At 44.4% G+C, this 24,390-nt stretch overlaps 1 protein-coding gene across 1 annotated transcript; it reads left to right on the forward strand.

Annotated features, from left to right (window-relative positions):
• The first annotated feature begins 581 nt into the window (after positions 1-581).
• clic4 (chloride intracellular channel 4) lies at positions 582-23,917 on the forward strand. Its single transcript, XM_071524707.1, has 6 exons — positions 582-930; positions 14,777-14,886; positions 18,998-19,123; positions 19,332-19,438; positions 20,631-20,812; positions 21,875-23,917. The coding sequence occupies exons 1-6, from the start codon at positions 862-864 to the stop codon at positions 22,037-22,039; spliced, it is 759 nt and encodes a 252-aa protein (XP_071380808.1). The 5' UTR covers positions 582-861; the 3' UTR covers positions 22,040-23,917.
• The last annotated feature ends 473 nt before the right edge of the window (positions 23,918-24,390 follow it).

Below are 24,390 nucleotides of genomic sequence, written 5' to 3' on the forward strand. Positions count from 1 at the left end.
TTTAACTGGGAGTTGAGCGCAAGTGAGCAACGAAACATTCCATGACAAGACGCGACTTGTAGGGGGCAGAAAGCATGGAAGCATTGTCAACAACTAATCAGAAGAGTGAATGTGTATTTTTATTATATATTATTATGTATTAAAAAATGTTTTGGTACTCTGTAACTAATGCATGTTTTTCACTCTAAGATGTCATTCATTTCGTGCATTGTAATACAAAACTTCTGGTTAATGAAAACACTTGCCTGATCTGCATTTTCTCATATTCATTCTGCCACTTCGGGACAAAGCTCTGTTTTGTTTGACTTCTAAAATTAAACAACAGCCACCAAAATACTTTTTATTATTCCCCGACCAAAACCACTTGAATGCGGGACAAGCTTCTACTTGACGACTTCCTAACGAGGAGTACTTGAAGGCAGCATTACCTCCTTGCAGCAGTGAGCGGCCCAGCAGGCATCCTCCTCCCTCCAAGACTCCTCTTCTCCTCAAACCCTGCCCACATTTTTTGTATGTTTGCTCTGCAGATGACATCACGCCTTTAAATTCCCGTTGCTTCTTCCCTCTCGTCCTCATCACTACTCAAGCAGTGGAAAGAGCCTTACGGTTCAGCGATGATTTTGTAGCTTGTACAACACCGTACAAACGTCTCCGGTCTGTGGATAGAGTCTACCGCTGCCTTGTCCGCTTTACGTTTACCAGACTTTCTGCTTACCAGCACCGGTCCTGGGAAAAAAAACAGCGGTTATCGGACTTCAGTGCGGAAAAAGGGGCGGCGGAGTAGAGGATCGAGCTTAGTCGGGCGTGGTAGCTAAAAAGACTCATTTTTGTTCGTAAAACTTAAAAAAAGTAGTGTCCACCATGTCTCTGTCGGTACCGCAGAACGGAGTAAAGGCGGACAACGAACCCGTTATCGAGCTCTTTGTGAAGGTAAGACCACTCCTGCAAAGTCGCATGGGAGAAGTTTTATTTTTTGATCACTTAAACCCATCTGTACTTATTCAGTGAGTTGTGACGAAAGCTTTATTTCTATCGTGGAAAGGAAAGCAATATCTGCTACTGCTACATATGAGGGTTTTTTTTTAAGACCAACATATGTTGTTTCACTCCAAGGTTTGTCCTTCAGAGCAGCCAGCTTCACGAGCGTTTCTCAACAGCGTTTCTTGCCATAGTAAGTTTGATTTTTCGACCAGTCTGGGATCCGTAACCCCTCTGCCTCCATGGCCATGTGGAGCCTGCAGTGTCACAAGCAGGGCGGATGCAGTTTTTCCCCCACAACAGGGGTAGAGAAGCCTGCCATGCTCGAAATTAGGCGCTTATTTGGTGCAATTATAACAAAAGCTCAGTAGTTAGCAACACCAGTTCGACACTGTAACATTTACTCACTTACTGGATACTATTACATTGTTTCATTCTGGTCAGTGATGATACAATGTAGCGGTCGCATGGGCTCAAACGGGTCACCTTAACACTAGTCACAGTCATCACTCTCTGTCTGACAGCAAAGGGCGGCTTGGACAGAGTGAACAAATTTGGGGATGGATATAATCCCTGTTATTAGTATTATTAGATATAGATAGAATTGTGGTCTATTGGTGTTTTGCAGGCAGTTGTCAGGCATTAATGGACTGCCATTCCCCTCAAGCTGGTTGATATTTAATGTACAATAACTGTTGGTTGCTGTATTGTTTAGTGGACAGCAGAATTCATCATTTAATATAGATTTGGTGATAAATAAGGGGACCTCATGGATAACCTTTTGGATACCTTTTTTTTTTTTAATATGTATGAACTTCATGGCACAAGCCCAGGACTAGCACCTGCCATAAAACTGAACCCATCTCCCCCACAGCAGTGATGATGATGATGATGATGGGGGGAGGACCAAGAATGGCTCTTTTTCTTTCTTCAGCCTGTTGCTTTGCAGGGCGGGAAAATGGCAGTGGAGAGAAAAGGGGGAGCAGGGGGTGGGACCCCAGGGAACGGGGAGTGGGAGGCGGGATATGGGGTCCTGAATTCAATTGGGAGAGAGTGTGTGTGTGTGTGTATGTCAATGGTGACGCAGACGCATGCAGCCCTGCACAAATATTGTTAAATGGTGATCATGAGCCTACTTCAAAAGATGGTTATATGATCAGATCTACACCATAAGACTACAAATGGATAATTAGATTTTTTTTTTTTTTAAATGTTTAAAGGATAAGGCTGGTGTTTTTTAATGCATTGCTTACTGTCAACAAATCCTATGAAAATAACAAAATCAATGCATTAAAAAACACCGGCCTTATCCTTTAATGGTATTTCTGCGTTACTGGGCGGTACAGTGGAGAGAGACAGGGGGATAACATGCAAAAAAGGTCCCAGGCCAGATTCAAACCCAGGATGTTGCAGTCACATGGCCTCTGCCTTGGAGCGTCTCTTATTGTCAAAATTGGGACGGTGAAAGACTAGTGCCAAACTTGTAATTTGTTATGCTTTGGTTGTAAATAAGTGTGACATCGGGCCTTTTTTATTTGTGCTTTTTCTAGTCTTTAGGTTCAGTAGACATAAAGAAGCGCTTTCCTGTTTATTGTTCCTATTGAGTCTTTAAAGAGGGTCCTTTGTTGTGGATGAGTATGAAGCACTGATGGACATCGAGCCTCTGTCCAGTGTGTCCCTCAGCATAGCGGCAGAACAGATGGGGACGATCTGGCCAGCGCCATTTCTCTAACTACCTATTACTGCCTACAGGGAGCGGTTACATCATCCCCAGGCCTGGAAGGTTTACACATGTGGCCAGCTCTCTTCCTCCAGCCCCTCCCTCCTTGGCTTGTGCAGCACGTTGTGTACAGAAGTTTATCTCATTGTGTGTCTTACTCTGTCTGTGTGTGTGTGTGTGTGTGTGTGTGTGTGTGTGTGTGTGTATGTGTATGTGTTTGTGTGAGAGATGGCCTCTCCTCCCCATCACCCTCGCGTGGCTCTGTTTTGTGTACTAGCGGCTGACACGTCCACATCCATTATTGATGTCCCAGGTTGTGTGTCATTGTTCTCACTGTGCTGCGTTAAACACAGTCATGGGAGACAATGGCAGGCATGCAGGTTGCCATAGGCACACTGCTACAAGCCTGGCCTCTGGGAACAGCTGATAACGCGCTGTGTGTGCTCTCCACATAGGCCGGTGTCAGATCTGTCAGGGCAACGCCACATATTGAAGCTGCCTCATTATACTTGTAAAGCCTGAGTTGCCACTATGTCTGTATGGACTGAGAAGCGACTAGGACCCTGTTGACCCACTAAAAGTAGCTGACTGTCCTGGATTATGGAGATATTTAGATGTTACCGTCTGCGTTAAATCCACCTGCACTGTTTATAGCAACAGTTGCCACATCACTTTTAGATTGTTCTCATCTTTGAGGTTGAAGAGGTGAAGCTCGTCATTGTCAGAGGGTTTATTACCTGTAGTTACGAATGAATGAGCCTGATGTCTTGGTGGTGGGGGGATCAACCCTTGACCCCCTTGCAGTACAGCAGATTAGATATTCTTCACACATGAGTAATAGTCCATGCCGGTTCACTGTGGAGTGTGAATTCTCACCACCCACCCTTGTTAGTCGCAGTCAGCTCTTCTACACATCACATGGCAGCTAAAGTGGTACTTTGAAACCCCAAATGTTATGTATTTATGTGCTGAGGCGAATGGCAGATGTATTATTGCAACATGAAGCCAAAAGCGATGAAAAAATAAAACCGCATATCGCTGTTGTTGTGTGAAAACCTTGTAACTGTAATTTTGGTGATTTTCGTGTTTTAACTTCAACTGAAGGGTTTCATGGGTTGAGAAAAACTCCTTCTACGATGCTTATAAAACCTTTGAAAAACCTGTGGAAAAACTCAAATGCATAGTGGTCAATCGATGATTCGATTATGTGGAATAAAATTAGTATTTTGGTATGATATACAATTTGAAATCTTAGACACCTCACCAGCTTCAGCTTCATTGCGATCTCCCTTTTTCATCCAATCCCACTATCATTAGTAACTTCACTGGGTTGATCCTCTCCTCTCGTCTCCTCTCCTCTCCTCTTGTGAGCTAAGTGAGGTCCATCCATCCATCTGTCTCTCTCTTATTGATTTCAGCGCTACCTGATTGAATCAAACAGTGATTCCACTGAAAGCTGTTCAGATTCCAAGAAGGTGGTTGGTCTTGCTTTACCTCTCCAACAGGATGATGGAGCTTCACTGCTGTAGATGTGTAGCATTAGGATGACTAAGTTGTTAATATTAAGTTTATGCTAGGAGATGACATCCTCATTATCTGCATTGATAACATTCCACCATCTGATTTTTTTTTTTTCTTCCTTTTTTCACTTTTCCTATTTCTCCCTTATACCTTGAGCTGCAGATTCAGGTCCCTTCGATTTCGTTTTCCTCCAATTTTTCACAGCTTTACAAATCTGCCCCTGATTAATTCAGGCATGACAGAAAGAATGAATCCCCGCCAGCATGTAACAAACTGTATGAAGGTGTACAGAATATAGATGAGTCTAGAGAAAAAGGGCAGGGTGTACCTCTAGTTCTGTATGCATCTCTTGGCTGAAAGTGTGCCAAGGTCACACTACTGGCTGTAAAGGCCGCTGCCTCCACACTTTCCATACTCTTGCCAGCAGTGAGAGAGCAGAGCCAGTAAACACTTTGGAGAACGGCTCTTAAGTCTGGATGGGATGAGGGCCCGTCTGTGTTTGTGCACGTCCTTCAGGACAATCCAGTGGAAACCATGGAGATGGAAAGCCGCAACATACCAGAGATGGCTCCCAACAAAGTAGCACTCCTGCAGGGATGATTTGGGTGAACATCCTGAAGGTCACAGACCTCCAGATTCACTTCCAGATTCACTCTTTAGAGGGAACTGAGGCTGAATAGAATCATTATCCAGTCAATTTGGGGTGTGACAGTCAGAATTCTCCATAATCTTTGTCAGTCTTTTTTCTGTGGAGATGAACAAATATCCTTCTGTACATGTGTCACACCCTCAGTTCTGAGTAGACATGATGACCCTTTGTGCTTCCTCAAAGTTTATTCGAAAGGCCATGAGACTTAGGAAGAGCTGTTCATGTCATATACTGAGCTATGAGTGTCAACATGTGACAATCAGACATATGTCATGTGACCACTTTATGGTAACACAGTGATCTTTCTCAGTAATTACTGCACTTTGGTCAATGCAGTTAGCTGACATGGAATTGCATGTAAGGGTCAAATATGACTTCTCCTTGCAGTACATAATTGATCCTAAGGTAACCCTTAGTGGATGATGATCATAATAATCAGACAATACCAAACCATGAGCCCACCCTCTAAACTATCTGCCTTAATTTCTGCCAGAATTTGCCTGTTGTTTGCATGTTTGCTTTCATCTTTGAATAAAACATTGCTTTCCCCCTTGGGTGACATTCTAGGCAATTGAGTGCTGCCTGTTTGTTTTTTTTATAGGAAAATCAATATAGCAGTTTATTTTTCCCAAGCACTATAGCACTGCTGCAGTCAGCATCATGAGTTAGGGGACAAAGATTAATGGCTTGTTGCTGTTGTAGAGTGCTGTGCTGTAGCTGTGGGCTGTTGTTCTGTGCTGTGGATTTGCTTTTGCAGCACCTGGCCTGTCACTACTTCTTCATTATAACTGGCTGTTGGACTGGGCCTCTGGACCCTGGCCCAACGGGTCTGGCAGTGTTGTGCTACACCAATCTGGGGGGGATTTCTGATGAACATTTGCATTTTTATGAGACAGGATATTCAGAAGTCAATTTCACATTCACTTCAGAAGAATATAGACTCGATCATTACAGCACTAGAGGCCACAAAGCCGTTTTGTTTGCATAAATGGATGTTATTGCGTTTGCCCTGTTATAAAACCACTTTATGCCTACATGCCAACACTAGCCTATCCAGAGGAAAAGCTTGGTACAACCTGTTAGGAGGAGGAAGAGCTTGTCTCATTGCTGCTGCCCGATGAGGAAGCCCACTGCTAATGAGGCATTTCTCCTATGAGCTCAATGACAGGAAATGAGAACAGCTTAGAACAACATGGATTACGTTGGATGGGTCGGCGCTGAGACTTTGAGAGGAGTGCTAGTCCAGGGAATGGTGTGTTTTACTTTGTAACTAATAGGCCTATGAAGGATGCAGCGAGTACAGCCAACCAGATCTGCATACAGTGGAAAAACGACCCTCCGACTGTGCCTTTACTTCTCTGTTACATCATCTTAACTGTGAGAAGGTGTGTGTGTGATCCCAGAAATGAGGGGAATCTACCCTGCTGGCCGCATGTAACTCAATCAGTCACCACACAATCCACTCTGCTTATGTTTCACGTGCTGCGTTCCTCGAAGAGACAACTTGGTAAAATGAGTGACAGGGAGCCTGCTTAAGTGTATATAACCCAAAGTGTATCCTGCTACCTGAACATGGAGGATAGGATGGCAGAGCCTACTTGACTCATCCTCACCTCATCACTCAACCTGAAGTGACCCAACTCTCCATTCAGGCTTTCTCTGTCATTTAAACCCTGGCAGTGGACGCAAGGTTTGAGTAGGTCAACTGAGCCAACACACCACTGAGACTAAACCAGTGTCTAGTGTCACACTTAGGGCTGCTCAATTATGGCTAAACTGATAATCAGTTTAGCCATAATAATGGTAAAATGTATCTTATGATTTGAGGAACAGGCACTTTCTGCATTTTATATCAACATCTTGACTATTTTCAACTACAGCAGCAGACACTCCACATGAAATGTTTCAATGCTGGTGATGAACCAATTTTTTGTTGTGGTAAAATCGTGATATACAAATATACACAATCAATTATACAGCCTAGACTCAGGCTATACTTGGACACTTGTGTGTGAGCTGCTGCTCAAGTGTTTTGCATGTTTGCTTTTTATGATGTGTAAGCTGAGGCCCATTTGCATGTACCAGACCGAGGCCCAGAGTGGTACTGAAAAGCAACCCAGCTGCAAGTCAAAGGGGTCATGTGTGGTGAGTGGCCAGAGGGACCAACTGTCTGCTCAGAATTAAGCCAGCGTTTGTGTGGCCATGGTATGGGCTTTGCTGCCATGTGGATCTGGCAAGTATGGTAAAAGCATGCTGGCACTGTGTTGGTGCCAAAGGCTGGTTCACAGCTGTCTAGACAGCAGATTTCTCTTAAAGGAATCGCTACAGGGTTCAGTACAGTTCAAATCAAAATTTCAAAAGAGAAAATCAAATCAAAATATCAAAAGAGAAATTTGGTTTAACACAAGAACGGTTATTCAGTTGTTTTATATGTAGGACAAAACTAAAAATTTTAAAGAGGTGGAAGATGTTCCCAAGTACTGTCCTGGAAAGTGTGTGAATAAAAGCAGGGAAGGGGCTCAAGATAGATGTGTGTGTTTGGTGGATGTGTGTGTGTGTAAGCGTGAATGCATGCGTCTGCCTTGTCATCAGTATGGAGTCTGTGAATGTGTAAGGGGGTGTAGAGTCGGTGCTGGTGCAGACCACAGTATGCAGCTGGTTGTTTTTCTTAGAACACTTGAAACAACTGTCAGAGCGAGGATGGTTGTTGGTTCATGGTCATCTCCCACAGAGCTGCCTGTTTCTTTTTCCGTTGCACTGGATCTGTATCGTCTTCTCCTCCCTGTGCCTCTAGAAACTTTGCCTTATCTCACTGATCGACAATGAGGCTAAACGCAGTGGTTATAACATTATTGACCTAGCTTACATCATTGCTCCAGAATGTTTATCCAGTAACCCTCCTTAGCTCTCAGTCTCTAACTTTCCACAGTAGCCGATGGTTTTTAGACAGAGCGAACACGCTCCAGCACAGTGGGCCTGTGTCTGACTGGAAGACTTGAGGTTTCCGCTGAGTGACGTCAGCCTGAGTCAGAGCCACACCAAGGATGTGATGCGTTTCCATGTTCCAGCAGGGTCTGACTTCTCCATACACTCATCCGTCTGACCATGGTCAAAGTCAGGGGCCCAGCCCTCGTCACCCACCCACCCACACACCCAGCCCAAGTCCCTCAGCCAACTCATCTTGTGTCTAGTAGATATTTGCCCTAGCCCAGTAGAGCACAGCCTGTCCTTCTTTGAGTGGATACTTGGCAGCAGGCAGGGGTTAGACGAATTGTTTGCTGTCTATATTGGGCCCAATATTGCCCACAGTGGGACAAGTGAAAGACAATTCCTTATGTATCATTAAGGTGTCTTATTAGTACTGATATTATCATCATCATTATTATTCCACTCACTAACTGAGCCTAGCAAAGTCATCTTAGGCCACCACCAGCTAACTTTCCCTGTCCAAAACAGCCAGGTTTTGGTCCAACTCAGTCTAGCCACAGGGCCAGCCCAGTCTGCTTGCTCGTCCAGCAAACAGAGAGGCGTTACCATGACGTTACCATGGCTGCCCCTTCCCAGAGGACATTCCTGCTGTGTCGCGGAGCAAGAGGAAGAAAGCAGCGGCGCTTGTTAGATCGGCAGTTCCTTATTCGGTCAAAGTGTGGCCTGAACTTGCTGAGCAGCCCACCCAATTTAGAATATGAAGTGTGCTGGGGAGGGGAAGGCATGTTGCTAAAATTAGGCCGTGAGCAGAGACTGGGAGGACTGTGGCCAGCCTAAACCATGTCCATTATCCCTGCCTGCTACTGTAACTTTGATCTCTCATCACCATTCTAGTAAAGTGGTCTGTTTTAGATATAATGATAAGGGCCCTTTATAGTATAAATCCATTAGATCCATGGTTTAAATGTTAGTAAACTTTGCAGAGAGAGAAAGTCTGAGTAAGACGAATAAAAGAGGGAGAGGTTGAGCTGAATGGCTCTTGTGTTTTATGTGCCTGGTCATAAAATGTTTTAGGACCGGTCTTGTGAAGGCAACACCTTTGTGCCTATTAAAGTGCACATAGCCTCCAGTGAGTGCACAACGCTATCACCTTCAAGCTAATTAGTCATGGCCTAGCGTCATGCTCATCACTGCTACCTAAGATGTTTTAGGTTGATCATTACATCAGCGGCTGCATGAGCAAAGTCAGGGTATGACCTCACCGTGTTTGTGTGTCTGTGAGAGAGAATCACAGTGTGCTTCCAGGAGATGAGTGGCCCACTGGCTGACTGAGGTGCCATTGTACTGCTTTGGAACCAGCCTGTCCTGGACCCCGACGCCTAGATAACATCCCCTGACTGCAGCATGACTCACACCCTCCGCCACGCAGCTGTGTGTATGTGTGGCATTATACACACGCATCTGTCAACTCAAGCTCCATCCATCGAGCCTAAATAAAGCTTACGAGTTTGTTAGCAATAGTCAGCTGTTGCAGCATATGTGTCTCAGGCGTTATTATAGCCGCTTCACATCAGGGTGGAATATCTGTGGAATCGCTGAGGAAAGACAGTGCAACTGTCAGCAAGATATGAGTCATTTCTGACACGGGCTACACAGTGGGCAGCACTGAGCGTTCCTGTGAATGGTGCTTGTATGTGAAATTGCTGTAACTCAAGTCATAGAGCGCGACTGCTCAATCGCTGGTTTATTTGTTGGAAAATGTGCATAAACTTCTTGCTTGATGTTCCTTGCCTTATAAGGGGCTGCCCCGAAATAATTTCTTACCCTACACTTGTGTGTTTTATTGGGGTGTTTTTTTTTCTCTCCCCCCCCCCCCCCCCCCCCACCTCAACTGGTGACGTGCCTAAAACTCTCCACAAACAAAAAGAGCTCTGTGTTGTTGCTGTATAGAGGGCTGTCCAGAAGCTGCTCTTTCTGAATGTGGCACTGTAATAATGGCACTCTGGAAGGCATTAGTTAAGTGGGAGAGGACGTTGTTTGGAGGGGTGTGCTGAACCTATTCAACCTGAGTTTTAGGCCTTGGGCTTTAGGTAGAGCTTTAGTTTTAGCGCATCTTTTTTTATGAATCCTCCTTTCCAGTTTCAGTTCCTTTTTTCTAAGTTTAAAGAATTATTTATGTAATGTTTTTGTTTTGTTTTTTTAGCTGACTTGTCTTGTTGGTGTATGCTGTCTGTTGGTGTATAATGTCTCTTTTCTGTAACTTACTTTGAAAGGGTTTTTCAGCAGAAAGTGTATGTGATTGCTTTCAGCAGAATGTGTATGTGATTGCTCAAGGTCGCTCCGCACACATGCACACACATGCACACACACACACACACACACACACACACACACACACACACACACACACACACACACACATACCGCACACTCATTGAGAAAACAGACATCAACATCTCTTGGGAGCCTTTTCAGAGGATGTGGCAGATCACTTATGCAGCAAAAGATACTGTAGGAAAAAATCCAATCAGCAGAAGTTCACATTCAACCTGCTGAGTCCGTAACGGCAGATTGCGGGACAGTCCTGCATTGAAACGCGCAGTGGTTTCATGTGTCACAGGCAGCGGAAATGCAGCTCCACAAGCATCATCGCTTAAACTAAACAAAGCACCACCCTCCTCGGCGGGAGTAACAGGACATTTCTGGAATAGTTTCTCCCTCCTCCCCAAATGCCCTCTTTTTCTCCTCCCCCCCTCAGGCTCTACTGAGGGGCCCAGGATGGGGGGAGAGGGGCAGAGAGGGAGGAGGGAGAAGAGAGAGGCAGCACACTGCCTCTGTAGCTTGCTAATAATGCTGACGGAGGATATGGCTTTTTCTCTCCTTTCTCTTTTCCATCTCCCTCACACTCTATCTTTCTCTTCCTCACACTTCAAGCATCTATTTTTACCACGTGCGCTCTGCTGTGTCTGTTAGCACCTATGATCCCTTATTTCCTCCCTCTTTCCTATCATTTCCCCATCTCTCTCTCTCTATGTGGCTCTTGGACTCGAAGCAGCAGCTGAGTTCAGGGTTTGGCGCTCACTCTCGCTCTCTGTCTGTCTCTCTCTCACTCTCTCTGTCTCTTCCTTGCTCTGCAGCAGATCCCTGCTATCAGTGTCTTGGCAGAGGGCTGCAGTCTGCTCTGCTGCAGACTCCAGAGGGTAGGAGCACTGCCATGCTTCTGAGGACAGACTGGGAGAAAAGAGAGAATGAATGTCTTTCTCAGCTGCTGTGGCCTTTTTTTTTGACCACTCAAGGCCCTGAGATGAGCTCAGCTTAAATATAATATGTTGAAATACAGCAAACATCATGGTTCCCCTTTGATTTACAAATGACATTGTGTCATGCGGTTTGCATTTTTCTCCCTACAAAGAGAGGTTGCTTCAGATGCTTACCTGTGAATTGGTAATCTCCCCCACACACTGCGTGCTTCGCTCTCCATGTCATATGTGTCTGGCCATTGCCATGGGAACAGTTGCTGAGCTGCATTGCCACCCTTGATCCATAACTAACATGAATGGATCTCTGTGTAGGTGTAGTGCTGTGGGGAAAATGGAGTAATCATCCCATTGATGTCTTTTTGATCCCCTAAGGATCAGCTAATGCTAGCTCAATGATGGCCACGAACCCTCTGATGTCGTGAAGATTTCACGGCCGAACCTTTCTTCTGACACAGGAATTGAATCATGTAAGGTGAAAAGGGGACATTCATTTGCTGAACAAAGGCAGTGATCTAATCCAAGCTTTTCAGATATTGAATTCAGAGAGGGAGGGGGGGGGAGAGAGGACAGCCGCAGTACAATGGGAGCTAGCAGGCAGATCAAACAGAGCCATCCCACTGGGCGTCACACAGAGGACAACGGCAGCCGGCCTGTCCACACCAGCAGGGAGCCGCTGGAGAGACTGAACCCTTCCTAACAAAGTCCTCTGTAGAGGACGTTTCAGACCCTGTGTGTCTGATATTGAAAGAAGAATATTCGTGTGAAATAGTTGCTGAGTTAGAGACTGATTTCAATCTGGTGTTAGTTTGGAAACTTCTGGTACTTCATAAGCACCGTGGTTGCGGTTAGCGTTCCCTGCAAATTTATTGGTAACTTGGCAATCAGCACATGTTTGATGAACACGGTTGCTTTGTGTATGCCTTTTCCATTAGAGTGTGTAACACATACCAGAGTGTTACATATCACCTCTACAGTGGCCAAAAAAAAAGAGTGAAAAGAAGGACTGATGCAGAGGCGAGAACTGCAGTGAATGGAGGCTGAGGAGTGAGTGACGACAGAAGAGGCAGACAAAAAGAAAAGATATTCAGCCTTTTCACAGAGGCCTTGCTACAGTAATCTGCTGAATGAAGAGATGCATTCCATTCCTGCGCTACTTGAATGACCTCCATGCTCGTCCTTGTGTGTAGATGAATACTGGGCATTCTTTATTTGGCTGGCCTGGGGAATGGCGTACCTCCACAGCCTCAGCATCCACATGGCCAGCTCAACCTGCAGCAAATCCACAGCAAAGACTTTGATATATGGCTTGTGGTTGAGGTCTAACAGGAGAAAGAAGTATGTATTTCGGTCACTGTGCCATGAATGACAAAGAGCGAACTGGAATGTCTTTGTGGTTTTGGTCTCATGACACTCCGTGGCTCACGGTTTGGCCCTACTATACACTTTAATTGAAATGAAATTGGTTTTGTTGGAGGGGACAGGTCCGTGCATCAGTCATCGTTGCAGATTTCATTAAGATACTGTGCAAAGCTCAGTTAATCAAATGAAATGCTTATTCTGCCTTCTGATGTAGAATCCAAACCATATTTGTCCTCTTCTCCGCCCTCCTCCCACCTCTCTCTCTCACACACACACACGTACACACTCTACAGAGACCGAAGGGGAGTGTGCATGACAGAGATGGATGATGGTGGTGAAGACTGAAGATATCTCTTGACAGTTTGCAGCAGCCTCCCATAGTCTCCCTCTCTGGTGATGTCTCTCTGTGTGAGACTGGTTTTTATGATCCTATGTTATCAGTTGCATTCTTCTTAGTTTTTTCAGATTGTAATCAGTCATTTGTTCAGTTTTCTAATACCCTACATTTGTTGTTTTAATGCTTGATAGGCCCACTCAATGCGCTCTTTGGTCTCTTGCTGATAGATGAGCATTCTCCATTCATTTAGAAAACTTAACCCCCCAGCTATACTGAACAAAAATATAAACGCAACACTTTTGTTTTTGCTCCCATTTTTCATGAGTTGAAATAAAAGATCTAAGACTTTTTCTATGCACACAAAAGGCTTATTTCTCTCAAATTTTGTTCACAAATTAGTTTAAATCCGTGTTAGTGAGCACTTCTCCTTTGCCAAGATAATCCATCCACCTGACAGGTGTGGCATATCAAGATGCCGATTAAACAGCATGATTATTGCACAGGTGTGCCTTGGGCTGGTCACAATAAAAGGCCACTCTAAAATGTGCAGTTTTATCTTGAAAAAATACATTTATTAGGCACTGAACTATGGATCTCACATGACTATGGCTACAGATATGCATTTTTTGAAAACCAGTCAGTATCTGGTGTGAGGCCTATTGTTCCATTCATCCACCGCCATCACCTCATGTTGCAGCATGATAATGCACGGCCCCATGTTGCAAGGATCTGTACACAATTCCTGAAAGCTGAAAACATCCCAGTTCTTGCATGGCCTGCATACTCACCAGACATGTCACCCATTGAGCATGTTTGGGACGCTCTGGATCGGCGTGTACGACAGCATGTTCCAATTCCTGCCAATATCCAGCAACTTCGCACAGCCATTGAAGAGGAGTGGACCAACATGCCACAGGCCACAATCAATAACCTGATCAACTCTATGGGAAGGAGATGTGTCGCACTGCATGAGGCAAATGGTGGTCACACCAGATACTGACTGGTTTTCAAAAAATGCATATCTGTAGCCCTAGTCATGTGAGATCCATAGTTCAGTGCCTAATAAATGTCTTTTTTCAAGATAAAACTGCACATTTTAGAGTGGCCTTTTATTGTGACCAGCCCAACGCACACCTGTGCAATAACCATGCTGTTTAATCAGCATCTTGATATGCCACACCTGTCAGGTGGATGGATTATCTTGGCAAAGGAGAAGTGCTCACTAACACGGATTTAAACAAATTTGTGAACAAAATTTGAGAGAAATAAGCCTTTTGTGTGCAAAAGTCTTAGATCTTTTATTTCAACTCATGAAAAATGGGAGCAAAAACAAAAGTGTTGCGTTTGTATTTTTGTTCAGTGTACATGTATCCCATTCCCACCACCGCTACTCAGTCTTGTGCCTGTGCAAAATCAGTCTAGCAAATGGGGAGTGGGGGGGGGAAACAAGAAGCTGTCCTATTCTTAATCACTTCAGAAGGTTCCTCTTACACTTGGACATTAGTGCTTCAGATTAATGGAGGGGGAAGTGTGCTGAAGCATGTGAGACAAGGGGGTCGGCTCTCTACTCTTTCTCTCCCTCTTAAGTCTTCAGAGGCCAGGCTGTAATGTGTGTGAAAGAGTCATTGTCTGAAATGGGCCCTCTCCGAGTGAGTGCAGTAAAATGCCCCAGGCCATAAAGGTTGTGCAACAGAGATGCGATCAGTATCAGAGTATCGGGACCTTTTCCATTTAAGGCTGAACCGTGGCCCCGATTGCCATCGGTACTCAAGACCCGTTTCAGATGCTTTTTAGATCCAGCTCTTTGTCTGCTGTCTTGTATTTTTCTGCTTGCAATAATGTAATCTGCGTGACGTTTCCACCCTGAGCTTTATGTCTTTGTGGTCCTTCCCTGAGATGGAAAGAGATGGCATCTTTCGTGTACTCAAGTCAGTTCAAGATAAGGAACAGCACCTGTGTAGCATTACAGATATTTAATCTAATCTGACTTTCCTTTCTCTCTCTCTCTCTCTGTCTTCTCTTAGGCGGGGAGTGATGGCGAGAGCATCGGGAACTGCCCCTTCTCACAGAGGCTCTTCATGATCCTGTGGCTGAAGGGAGTGGTCTTCAACGTCACCACAGTGGATCTCAAGAGGTGAGTCGGAAAGCCTGACTAGCTGCTGCTGGGTCTCCCTCGTTCGCTCCCTCTCTCTTAGCCCTCTTCTCCCATTCCTCATCCTCTGCTTCCTCCTCCTTCCTCCTCTCCTGCCTCCTATCCTGCTTTCAGCCGCTGTAGGATAAAACCAAGATAAAAAAAAAAAAAAAAAAAAGATCCACTCTCTCTCCTCCTTTCATCGCCTCCCACAGCTTTTCTGGGCGTTTCCACAAAGACCAAATGCTTTGATCCAGCCCCACCTCTAACACGCTCGCTGCCTCCCAACTGCTTATTTGGTTTTCCCATGACCCTTTCCCAGGCCGGAGAAAATCGGGGAAAAATAAACACGCCGACTCCGGAGAGAGGCTATTTAAGGTTCTTCACTCCGCTCGCTTCCTGCCTCGATTTTGGTGGGTAACATGTTATTTTTCACCACTAAGTTCACCATGACTCAAAAAACGGGATCAAAAACAAGGATCCTCTGCAATTTCGACTACGATTTTTTCCTCCCAGCTGCGGAGAACTTGCTTCCTCACATGTGCCCCAGTACAGCCAGCTCCTTACCAGGCCCGCCGTGTCTTATGTCTGTCTGTGTGATTCATCTAAATGCTCCCTGATTGTTTTTCCACTTGCCAAGCCAGGACAGGCAAGCGGCTGATTATTTTCAGACGCGGTCAGATGGACTCCTGGTTTCCATGGGCCCTGTTTTTTCATCGTGTGCGTTTGACTCATAGACTGGAACACTATTAAGGATCTCAGATGTTTGGTTCCAAAACGTGGTTCGTCCATATGGAGACTCGGTTCATCTCCACACATCTCCTCTCCTGGGACGTGCCAGTTTGCATGTGTGGCTGTCCATTTGTTTTTGTTTTCTGTGGATTTCTGTGCATAGGTTTGGGTATGTTTGCATATATTTGCCCTTGAATACTCTGGCAGAGGGCGTGTAACACAAAACGGAGCTCACCGAGGTGCTGTTAAAGGCAGTGGAGGACGTCCGCCCACTTAGCAGTGTCTGTTTACCCCTCGCTTTTGAAACAACCCTTTGTTCAGCTGGTGTGACCGCTTGCTGCTCTGCTTCTTGTTTTTTTCCTAAGGGGGCCACTGACACAGGCTTCACTTCTTCCATGTTGTATGTGATCTTGAGTCAACAAAAAAAAAAAGAACGTGTATTGCATAAGATGGAGTGTGTTTGCCTTATTTTTATGGCTCCTTTATTGCAGCATGGGAATTTAAATTTTGTGTTCTTTATTGTCCATTTAGAGGGACGTGAATGTCACATGTCACTGCTGTAGGTGGAAAAGTTACTCCATCTCCTCTTGGCTATCAATATGTTTGCCATGATGAAAGCCTGGTCATCTCAAGGGGATTCTGTGCCTGCTCCTTAGTGCGGCCACGGGGCGAGGGTGCCACTTCCCATTCACATGCCACAGAGTTGAAATCATTTCCTGTTTTTTCAGTGCCCTTGAACGCCTCGTTCACTGTGCACGGCCACACCACACACCGACATGGACTCCTTGTTCAGAGTCTCTGCGGATGGATCTATTACACTGTTGTGGCTAGTTGTACTTGATCAAAGAGGATTCACACAGCCCGCTGGCTTACATCAAACTCTGAAGGTCTGACAATTGTTAAGACTGTGCTGTGTGTGTGTTATTCTGATTTATAGGTGAGGGATTCAGTGTCAGGTTTCTGTGGATTGCGCAACTCTGTGGTGTTCGCACTAATCATTCAACACATGCTCATTTGTGTGCATGTTTATCATATCTGCCTCCCAGAGACATCTGGTACAAAACGTGTTGGCTGGAGAGCCGCAGAGAGATGGGGAAAACACACACACGCGTGCACGCACGCACACACACAGTGAAAGAAGACAGTCCAGCTCTGGTTGTTAGAGAGGGAGAAGGGCTGGATGCTCCAGGAAAGTGGCTTATGATGCAGCAGGCTGCCACAGCCCCTTCCACTGACCTAGGAAAACGAGTCTACATAGCCTTTGAACTATAAGTAAGGGATAATGCCCAACGAGGTGTCCATTATCAGGAATTAATGGACGACGGGGAGGCCTGAACCGTCCGACGCACAGCGGAGGACGGTTGCTTCCGCGCGGAGTCCATTAATTCCTGATTATGGACACCTCGAAGGGCATTATCCCGCTTATACCATGGTCACTTGCCAAAGAAAAAAACATTAAGACCATTAATTTATATTTTCATGTGTTTTGTAATCAAAATCTTAAGTTTTTCCACAAGCCACAACTCAGTTTCCCTGGTAACACCTGAGGGTTTGACTAATACCTGGAACAATCATTACCGTCCCATAAGGTTCTTATGCAACGGAAACGTTGTTCACTACTCCAGTAAATAGGACAAACCTTAGCTACGACTTGGCAATGGGAGATACTTCTAGTCCACTCAGCTCATAGAACCCTTTGGCTCAGCTATGAGTAGGGTTGCAAAGGGGTGGAAAATTTCCGGTAAATTTCCGGAAAGTTTCCGGTAAATTTCCGTGGGAAGTTAAGCTGGGGAATTTTGGAAATATTCCAAATTGGAAACTTTCCATGGGAATTATGGGAATTATGGGAATTTATGGGAATTTATGGGAATTAATGGGAATTTATGGGAATTAACTGGGAATTGAGGGTAATTTAATGGAAAGGTATCATATCCAAGCATAAATATTTGTTTTGTTATAAGCAGACATCCATCCAAAATAATACAATTAAAACAGATTTATTTGTAAGTAGAACTTTATCAAGTGTTAAATATTTTATTGAACAATCAATTCTTTCATTGAAGAACAAAAACATGAATGTTGAGTTAAATATTACTCATCCCCCCGACCCAACCCATTCAAAAATTAACAAAAATGCACAGGAATGCACAGTGCATGTAGGCATGTAGGGGGCGTGGCCTCTGTAGCCCTGCAGTAAGCAGTGTGCTATGTGTGCATGTGACTGAGGAATAGCATAGATATTCAACTGTACTTGCATGATATCTGGTTGTTTTAGTCAGGATTATGCTAAAATATATTTTCCCCAACTATATTTAAGTTCCCTATTAAGAGCATACCTTCAATTTCCTAAATTCCTGGTTTATTCCCGTTTATTCCCATAAATTCCCGTTAATTCCCATAAATTCCCGTTAATTCCCATGGAAAGTTTCCAACTTTGAAAATTCCCGGAATTTTGCAACCCTAGCTATGAGCCAGAAAGCTAACGTTATGCTAGCAACATTCAAAGTCAATAACATTGCGTACGGTTGACAAACAGTAAATATAATTTGACAGTATGTTTAACAACAAGACTAGCTAGTTAGCTAGCCGGCCATGTCATTGTCCCCAAATCAATATCAAGATTTTCACGAACAAATGAGATAGGCCATGTGTTACTGTCGGCCGCAGCCTGAAGTAGCGAGTTGAATAGTGAATGGGATGTGAGATGATCGCTTACCGTATGTGATGCAAAGTATCAGTAAGTTCAGAGGGGCAGTGTACTTCTTGCAGCTTGTGTGTTACAGTCGCCACCCTGTGGCGTTCAGAGGATGAGGCACTATGCTATGTTTACTCATTTTAGATACAGGCTGATGCTACGTAGCCAGCGCATTAATTTAGAACGGCGAACAGACAGTTTCAGTGGAACTACTTAGTAGGTGTACATTATCAGGAATTAATGGACACCCTGCAGCCAATCAGAATCGAGTATTCACCCAGACCATGGTATAACAGGAATTAATGGACACCCTGCAGCCAATCAGAATCGAGTATTCACCCAGACCATGGTATAACAGGAATTAATGGACACCCTGCAGCCAATCAGAATCGAGTATTCACCCAGACCATGGTAAAACAGATTAATAATGCATAACGTTATCGATCTATAACATTGGATAACATTTAACCAGGATAAGAGACAAGTTGCAGATCTTGTCTTTTATCTATTTTGCCTTGAATTTGAATCATCTCGTGCTTATACATCGGGATTGAAATAATCTTTAGAACCAAAAGGCTCTCAATCTTCTAACACATTGACAAATCTGTCAAGTGGTTACTGGCTCCTTTCTGTTTGCCCGTGCCTCAGTTCCCTGAAGTTGTCCCCTCTCTGTCTTGTGTTGTGCAGGAAGCCGGCAGACCTCCAGAACCTGGCCCCGGGCACACACCCGCCCTTCATCACCTTCAACGGCGAGGTCAAGACGGATGTCAACAAGATCGAGGAGTTCCTCGAGGACGTCCTCTGCCCACCCAAGTGAGTGCTTTCTCATCTCCACGGCAACCGCTTGCCCCATCCATACTACAAGCACATGCTGTCATGAGCATGCTGTGATAGCTTGGAAACACACTGTGAGCGTGCAATGAAGGGTAGAACCGGATTTAAATTTAGACAGGTGTCTTACCTCTTTGTGTGTGTGTGTGTGTGTGTGTGTGTGTGCGCTTGTGTATGTGGTTGTGTGCAGGTTTGCTAAGCTTGGAGCCAGGCATCCTGAGTCAAACACAGCTGGTATGGACATCTTTGCCAAGTTTTCAGCCTTCATTAAGAACTCAAAACCAGACACCAACGAAGGTGAGTTGCCACTCACTCACTCACTCACTCACTCACTCACACTCACACTCACTCTCACTCTCACTCTCACTCTCACTCTCACTCATACACAGCGGTAGGTAGGTGCGTTGGTTCAGAGCAAAAGACCCAGAAGTCTTGCAATTGTGTCAGAATGGTGCAGGGAGAGTTCTCCGGTTGCTAGGCGACATCGGTAGTCCTGCTGTGATTGGTGGGTTGAGGCAGAGCGTGGCCTGACTCAGGAAACACAGGGCTTTTGTTCTGCTGCCTGTTTCCCTCCGTCCCCAAGCCCTTTCCTGACACCATGGCCCAGCCTCTCCGTCCCTGTCTCACCTGGCCGAGCGCTCTGCAGAACAACAGAGACCCGTCCTGAGGCTGAACTAGCGCTCTTAGTCCCAACCTTCCTGCTCCGGATCGATCTCACTCTGACCCTGCTGTAAGAAAAACAGCCATATCACCAACTAACAGATAACACTGTTGGAATAATAGGAAAAATATGTTTTATTTGAGATGGCAATGAACCTAGTGTATTGTCTTAGAGATTGTACATATTCACTTTCTTAGATATGAAGAGTTACATCCTGGGTTAAACCTGTTTGTGTGTGTGTGGAATTCATCCACTAGAAAGATGTTAATGGCATTCATAAAATTTGTATCATAGTTTAGTTGGCTGCTCTCCACCCTGGGAAAATATTGACCTGTTATCAGTTGGCTAGCAGGGCTATGTCAATAAAGTTTTGAGGCTGAATATCATGTTTTGATGATAGGCACACTCCACAGCCAGTAACAGATCTTAATACTGTTGCACTACTGAATGTAGCACACAGCATGCATGCATGCATTTCCAGCAATAGAATCTCTTTTTATGAATGATCTCTACATCAATCAATAGTTCACATCTGCCATTTTCCCAAGTAAAGCCTCTATCCTTGCTGTCAAACATGATGGTGCTGTGTGTACTAAAGGGTTTATCTCTCAATGAAATGCTGCCCTCATGTGGTTGATCAGAGTATGGCTGCTGCAGCTGTGGTTGGAGGCCTCAGGAAAATATAGCAAATTGAAAATTAGATTACACGCTCTCATTGAATACATAAAGCATGCAAACTTAATTTCTTCATAGGCTCACAGAAGAGTTTTCAGGGTTTTGCGGATTTTGTTTATAATGCCATAATGTGTGTGTGTGTGTGTTTTGTAGGCCTGGAGCGCGGGCTGCTGAAGACGCTGCAGAAGCTGGACGAGTATCTGCGCTCGCCGCTGCCGGACGAGATCGACCACAACAGCATCGAGGACGTCAAGGTCTCCAGCCGCAAGTTCCTGGACGGAGACGACATGACCCTGGCTGACTGCAACCTGCTGCCCAAGCTCCATATAGTCAAGGTGAGAGACAACACCTGGCAGGAAACGTTCACTGAAATGAATGCAGAATGATCTCAGGGTTTAACCAGGTATGCACACTTTAGACCGTATTCTGGAATTTAAAGGTGTACCTGTAGCACTTTAAACATCAAAATGTCATGTCAAATTCATTGTGATACCTTGGTATAGTTACTGTAAACAAATGAGACCATGGAGGAGATGATTGGTAGCCTCTATCTCACACCAGTGGCATTGTTAGTGCTAGTGTTTCTCAAAATTAAGACATTTCCCATAAGCCACATTGCCGTTGCCGCAAAGATGATGCTGTCATTGTAAGCCATTTGTATTGGAAGAACAGTGTCCCTCTTCCTGTTATGTGCCATAAAGCAATCTCTCTTCATGCTGAAAAGAAGCCTAGCAGGTCGTATACGAAATCTGACTGTGGCACACAATGTAAAATGCAGTGTAGAGGCTGGTAGAGGCTGCCAATCTTCTCAGCAAGGGTTGTTTGGTATTAATTATACTGATGTATGTATATATATATAACGGTTCTCGAGATATGCGAAGGACACACATACAGACAGAGATTCCTTGCTTTATAGTATGATGATTTATTGTTGTTAAAATGTTACGTGTACCACCTTTTTAGTAATTGTTGTTTAGTTAAGTTTATTTGTGTACACCCACATTTTAAAATGATAGACGAAAACAACACGCCTAAACCTTAGACCCTCCATGAAAACCATGAAAACTTTTTATTAACTGTAATTTATTAACTGATGACTAAAATTGTGACTCCCCAACAAGAATAATTATTCTTGTTGGGGAGTCACAATCTGTAACCTTAAATAAGTAATATCAACTCTTGCATACAAATCATTACAGTAAGGCTGACTGAATTTGAAAACTGAAATTGAATTTCTTTTGATTAGATTTGTTCTGAACTAATGGAAAGAAATGTCAAATTGCATCTATACAAATGTCAAAAGTATTTGATGTACATAATTTCAGTTCATTTGTACTCTCTGGTGCATGGCTCAGTTGGTGAGGCCATTTCTCACGATACCTAAACTCTTCCTCCAGGTTGTGGCCAAGAAGTACAGAGGCTTCGACATCCCCAAAGAGATGACGGCCATCTGGAAGTACCTGAACAACGCCTACACACGCGAGGAGTTCACCAACACCTGCCCCAGCGACAAGGAGATCGAGATCGCCTACGCAGACGTGGCCAAGAGGCTGGTCAAATAGGCCGCCCCCGTCCCTACGCTACTCCGCCCCCCCCCCCCCCCCCCCTTCACTCACCCCACCCGACCCCCACCCCACCCAATCCCCTCCCAGCACCGGGACTGATCCGCTCACTCACGAGAAAGAAAAACTATGGACTCCTTTCCTTCTCTCCTCATCCAGAGCAAACCCCCCCCCCCATGCATGAACCCTTCTTATTCGTTTTTCATTCTCCGATTTTTATGAAGATCTCTTTAGTTGATTCAGCAAAGCTCACCGTCGTTCCACCTTTCCATCATTTACCCATTATAATTATCACCTTTTTTTTTGTTTTCCTTTTTGCTGATGAATGTTGTGAGGCGTTGTGAGATGGCGAGGCAGCGGAGAAGCAGCCAGACAGTAGCGGCCTGCATGTGTGTCAGTGCTTATCAGTGTTGGGAGCCTCGTTGACACGCTCCCTGATAAGTGACCTTCAAGCTGACCTTCTCTCTCCATACAGGTGAAAGGTCACAAAGCTATTGTTCATTTTCTGTTGTCTGTTTAATATTGAATTGCTCTTTCTAGGCTTGCTATAAAAATGAACACTGAGAAGCTGTTTTCTCTCTCTCTCTCTTTGGCTTATGAAGCGGTGTAAACAGTGTTGAAAGCTTCCGTGTTTTTGGCTAGAGTATTTGAAAGTTTTGTTTAAGTAGAAGCTAGCCTCAACCAGAAAAGAAAAGTTGACATATCAAGTGAGAGATGCTTTATTTTAATGTTGAGTTGCTCAAATAAATCAGAATAACTGTAACTGCAGGTAAGGCTACCTGGTATCCATGCTCTGATTTCCTCATTGCCTTACATGGGCAGAAGTGTTCTAGTTCAGCTCAGTAGGATTCTAGGAAAATACCTGTACCAGCTGCAGAGGCGACATGTTTTCAACTCAGGAAAGATGCAACCTGAGATCTAAGAAATATTCAACAATATGTAGCTTACAGAATCATTCGAGGATGTACGGAAGTGTAAACTGGCCTTTTTTTAATCACTACATTGCCATAAAAAATGTCCACTGACACACTGAGCAGTAAGCCTCCATTTAGCAGAAAAGCAAGCCGGCTCTTTTCTTCTCTCATGAAGCATGAAGGGAAGTCTTCACTTGCGTGGCGCTGGCAGTAGCGGTAGTTTGGATTACACATCACTGACCAAAAAAGGGCACATTATTCTGGTCTCACTGTGGATAGGATGACTCCTGCTATGTAAACTGGTGAAGTCAAAAAAGAAAACAAAACCACACACTCTCGCTCAGTCTCTTTCTCCGTGACGTGCGGAAGGAAGGACGCTAATGTGCGGTCAGGCACTACGAAAGGTGACACTAAAGATATTTATGAGAAAATGAATAGAGGAGAGTAGCGGTGAAATTAATATCTGGTAGAGTTTCATTTTCTCTTCAGTGTGTAGATTGATCTCTAAGGTAGTGAATGTATGTTATTATACAGTAGGTCCCAAAGTGCTTTAGTCTGGATAAAGCAGAACACATTTGTCCCCCCCTCCCTGGTTTGCCATGTTTTTCAGACATTTGTTATGAAACAAATTTGATAAAAAGGAATTGTAAATATTTGTTTTGATTGCTCAGAATTCAATGTGTAAATTTTATACATTCATCTGTTTTGAATTTTGGGGAAATAGGCCATTTCTTGCCGGCTTGGATTTTAATTGTAGAGAACATCTCCTTTTGCCTTACTCGTTTTCTCTTTGCTGATGTTTTTGCGAGGTGGTTCCTCAGAGATCACCGCACTGCGGCGCGAGTGTGACGATGTACAAAGAAAATATCCGAGCTATGTCATGGCTTTTTTTTTTTTTTTTTTTTTTTTTTAACAATATTGACAGATTTGAAATAAACCTCTTATTGGCACTCTGACTTGTGTGTTTTGTTGTGACCTCTGTCTTGTCATTTATGATAGTTTCATTTCACTGTTATTTCACCCACTAGAGGTTAGCACAATGAAAGAATATGCGAGAACAGTTTTGGTCAGAGGTTTCACTCTACTTGCTGTTATGCAATTCTGTATCTAGAAAAAAAATCTCACATTGGTTTCCTTGGGATACACTATTTTCAAATGGGACTCTGTAGTCTAATCTGTATCCATTTGGAGATCCTTGACACAAAAAAAGTTTGGGAACCCCTGGACCAAGACATGTTTGTTTGCAGCCACCCCCCCCCCAAATCTTCACCCTCCCAACCAGAGTTTTCACCACCAAGGAATGTCTCAAGTGGGTGCCCACCCACCCTGCCTGCCCCTCCTCCCCCTGAAGACACCCTACTCATGCAGTCAGTTTTGATGATGTTTTTCAGCCTGTTCCCAATTCTCTACTGTTCTGAGGCACAAACAAGTCTATTC

This window comes from Centroberyx affinis, unplaced genomic scaffold, assembly GCF_046629955.1.
Source record: "Centroberyx affinis isolate AG114_WGS23_722 - 3 ecotype Tasmania unplaced genomic scaffold, CSIRO-AGI_Caff_v1 ptg001226l_1, whole genome shotgun sequence".
NCBI lineage: Eukaryota > Metazoa > Chordata > Actinopteri > Beryciformes > Berycidae > Centroberyx > Centroberyx affinis.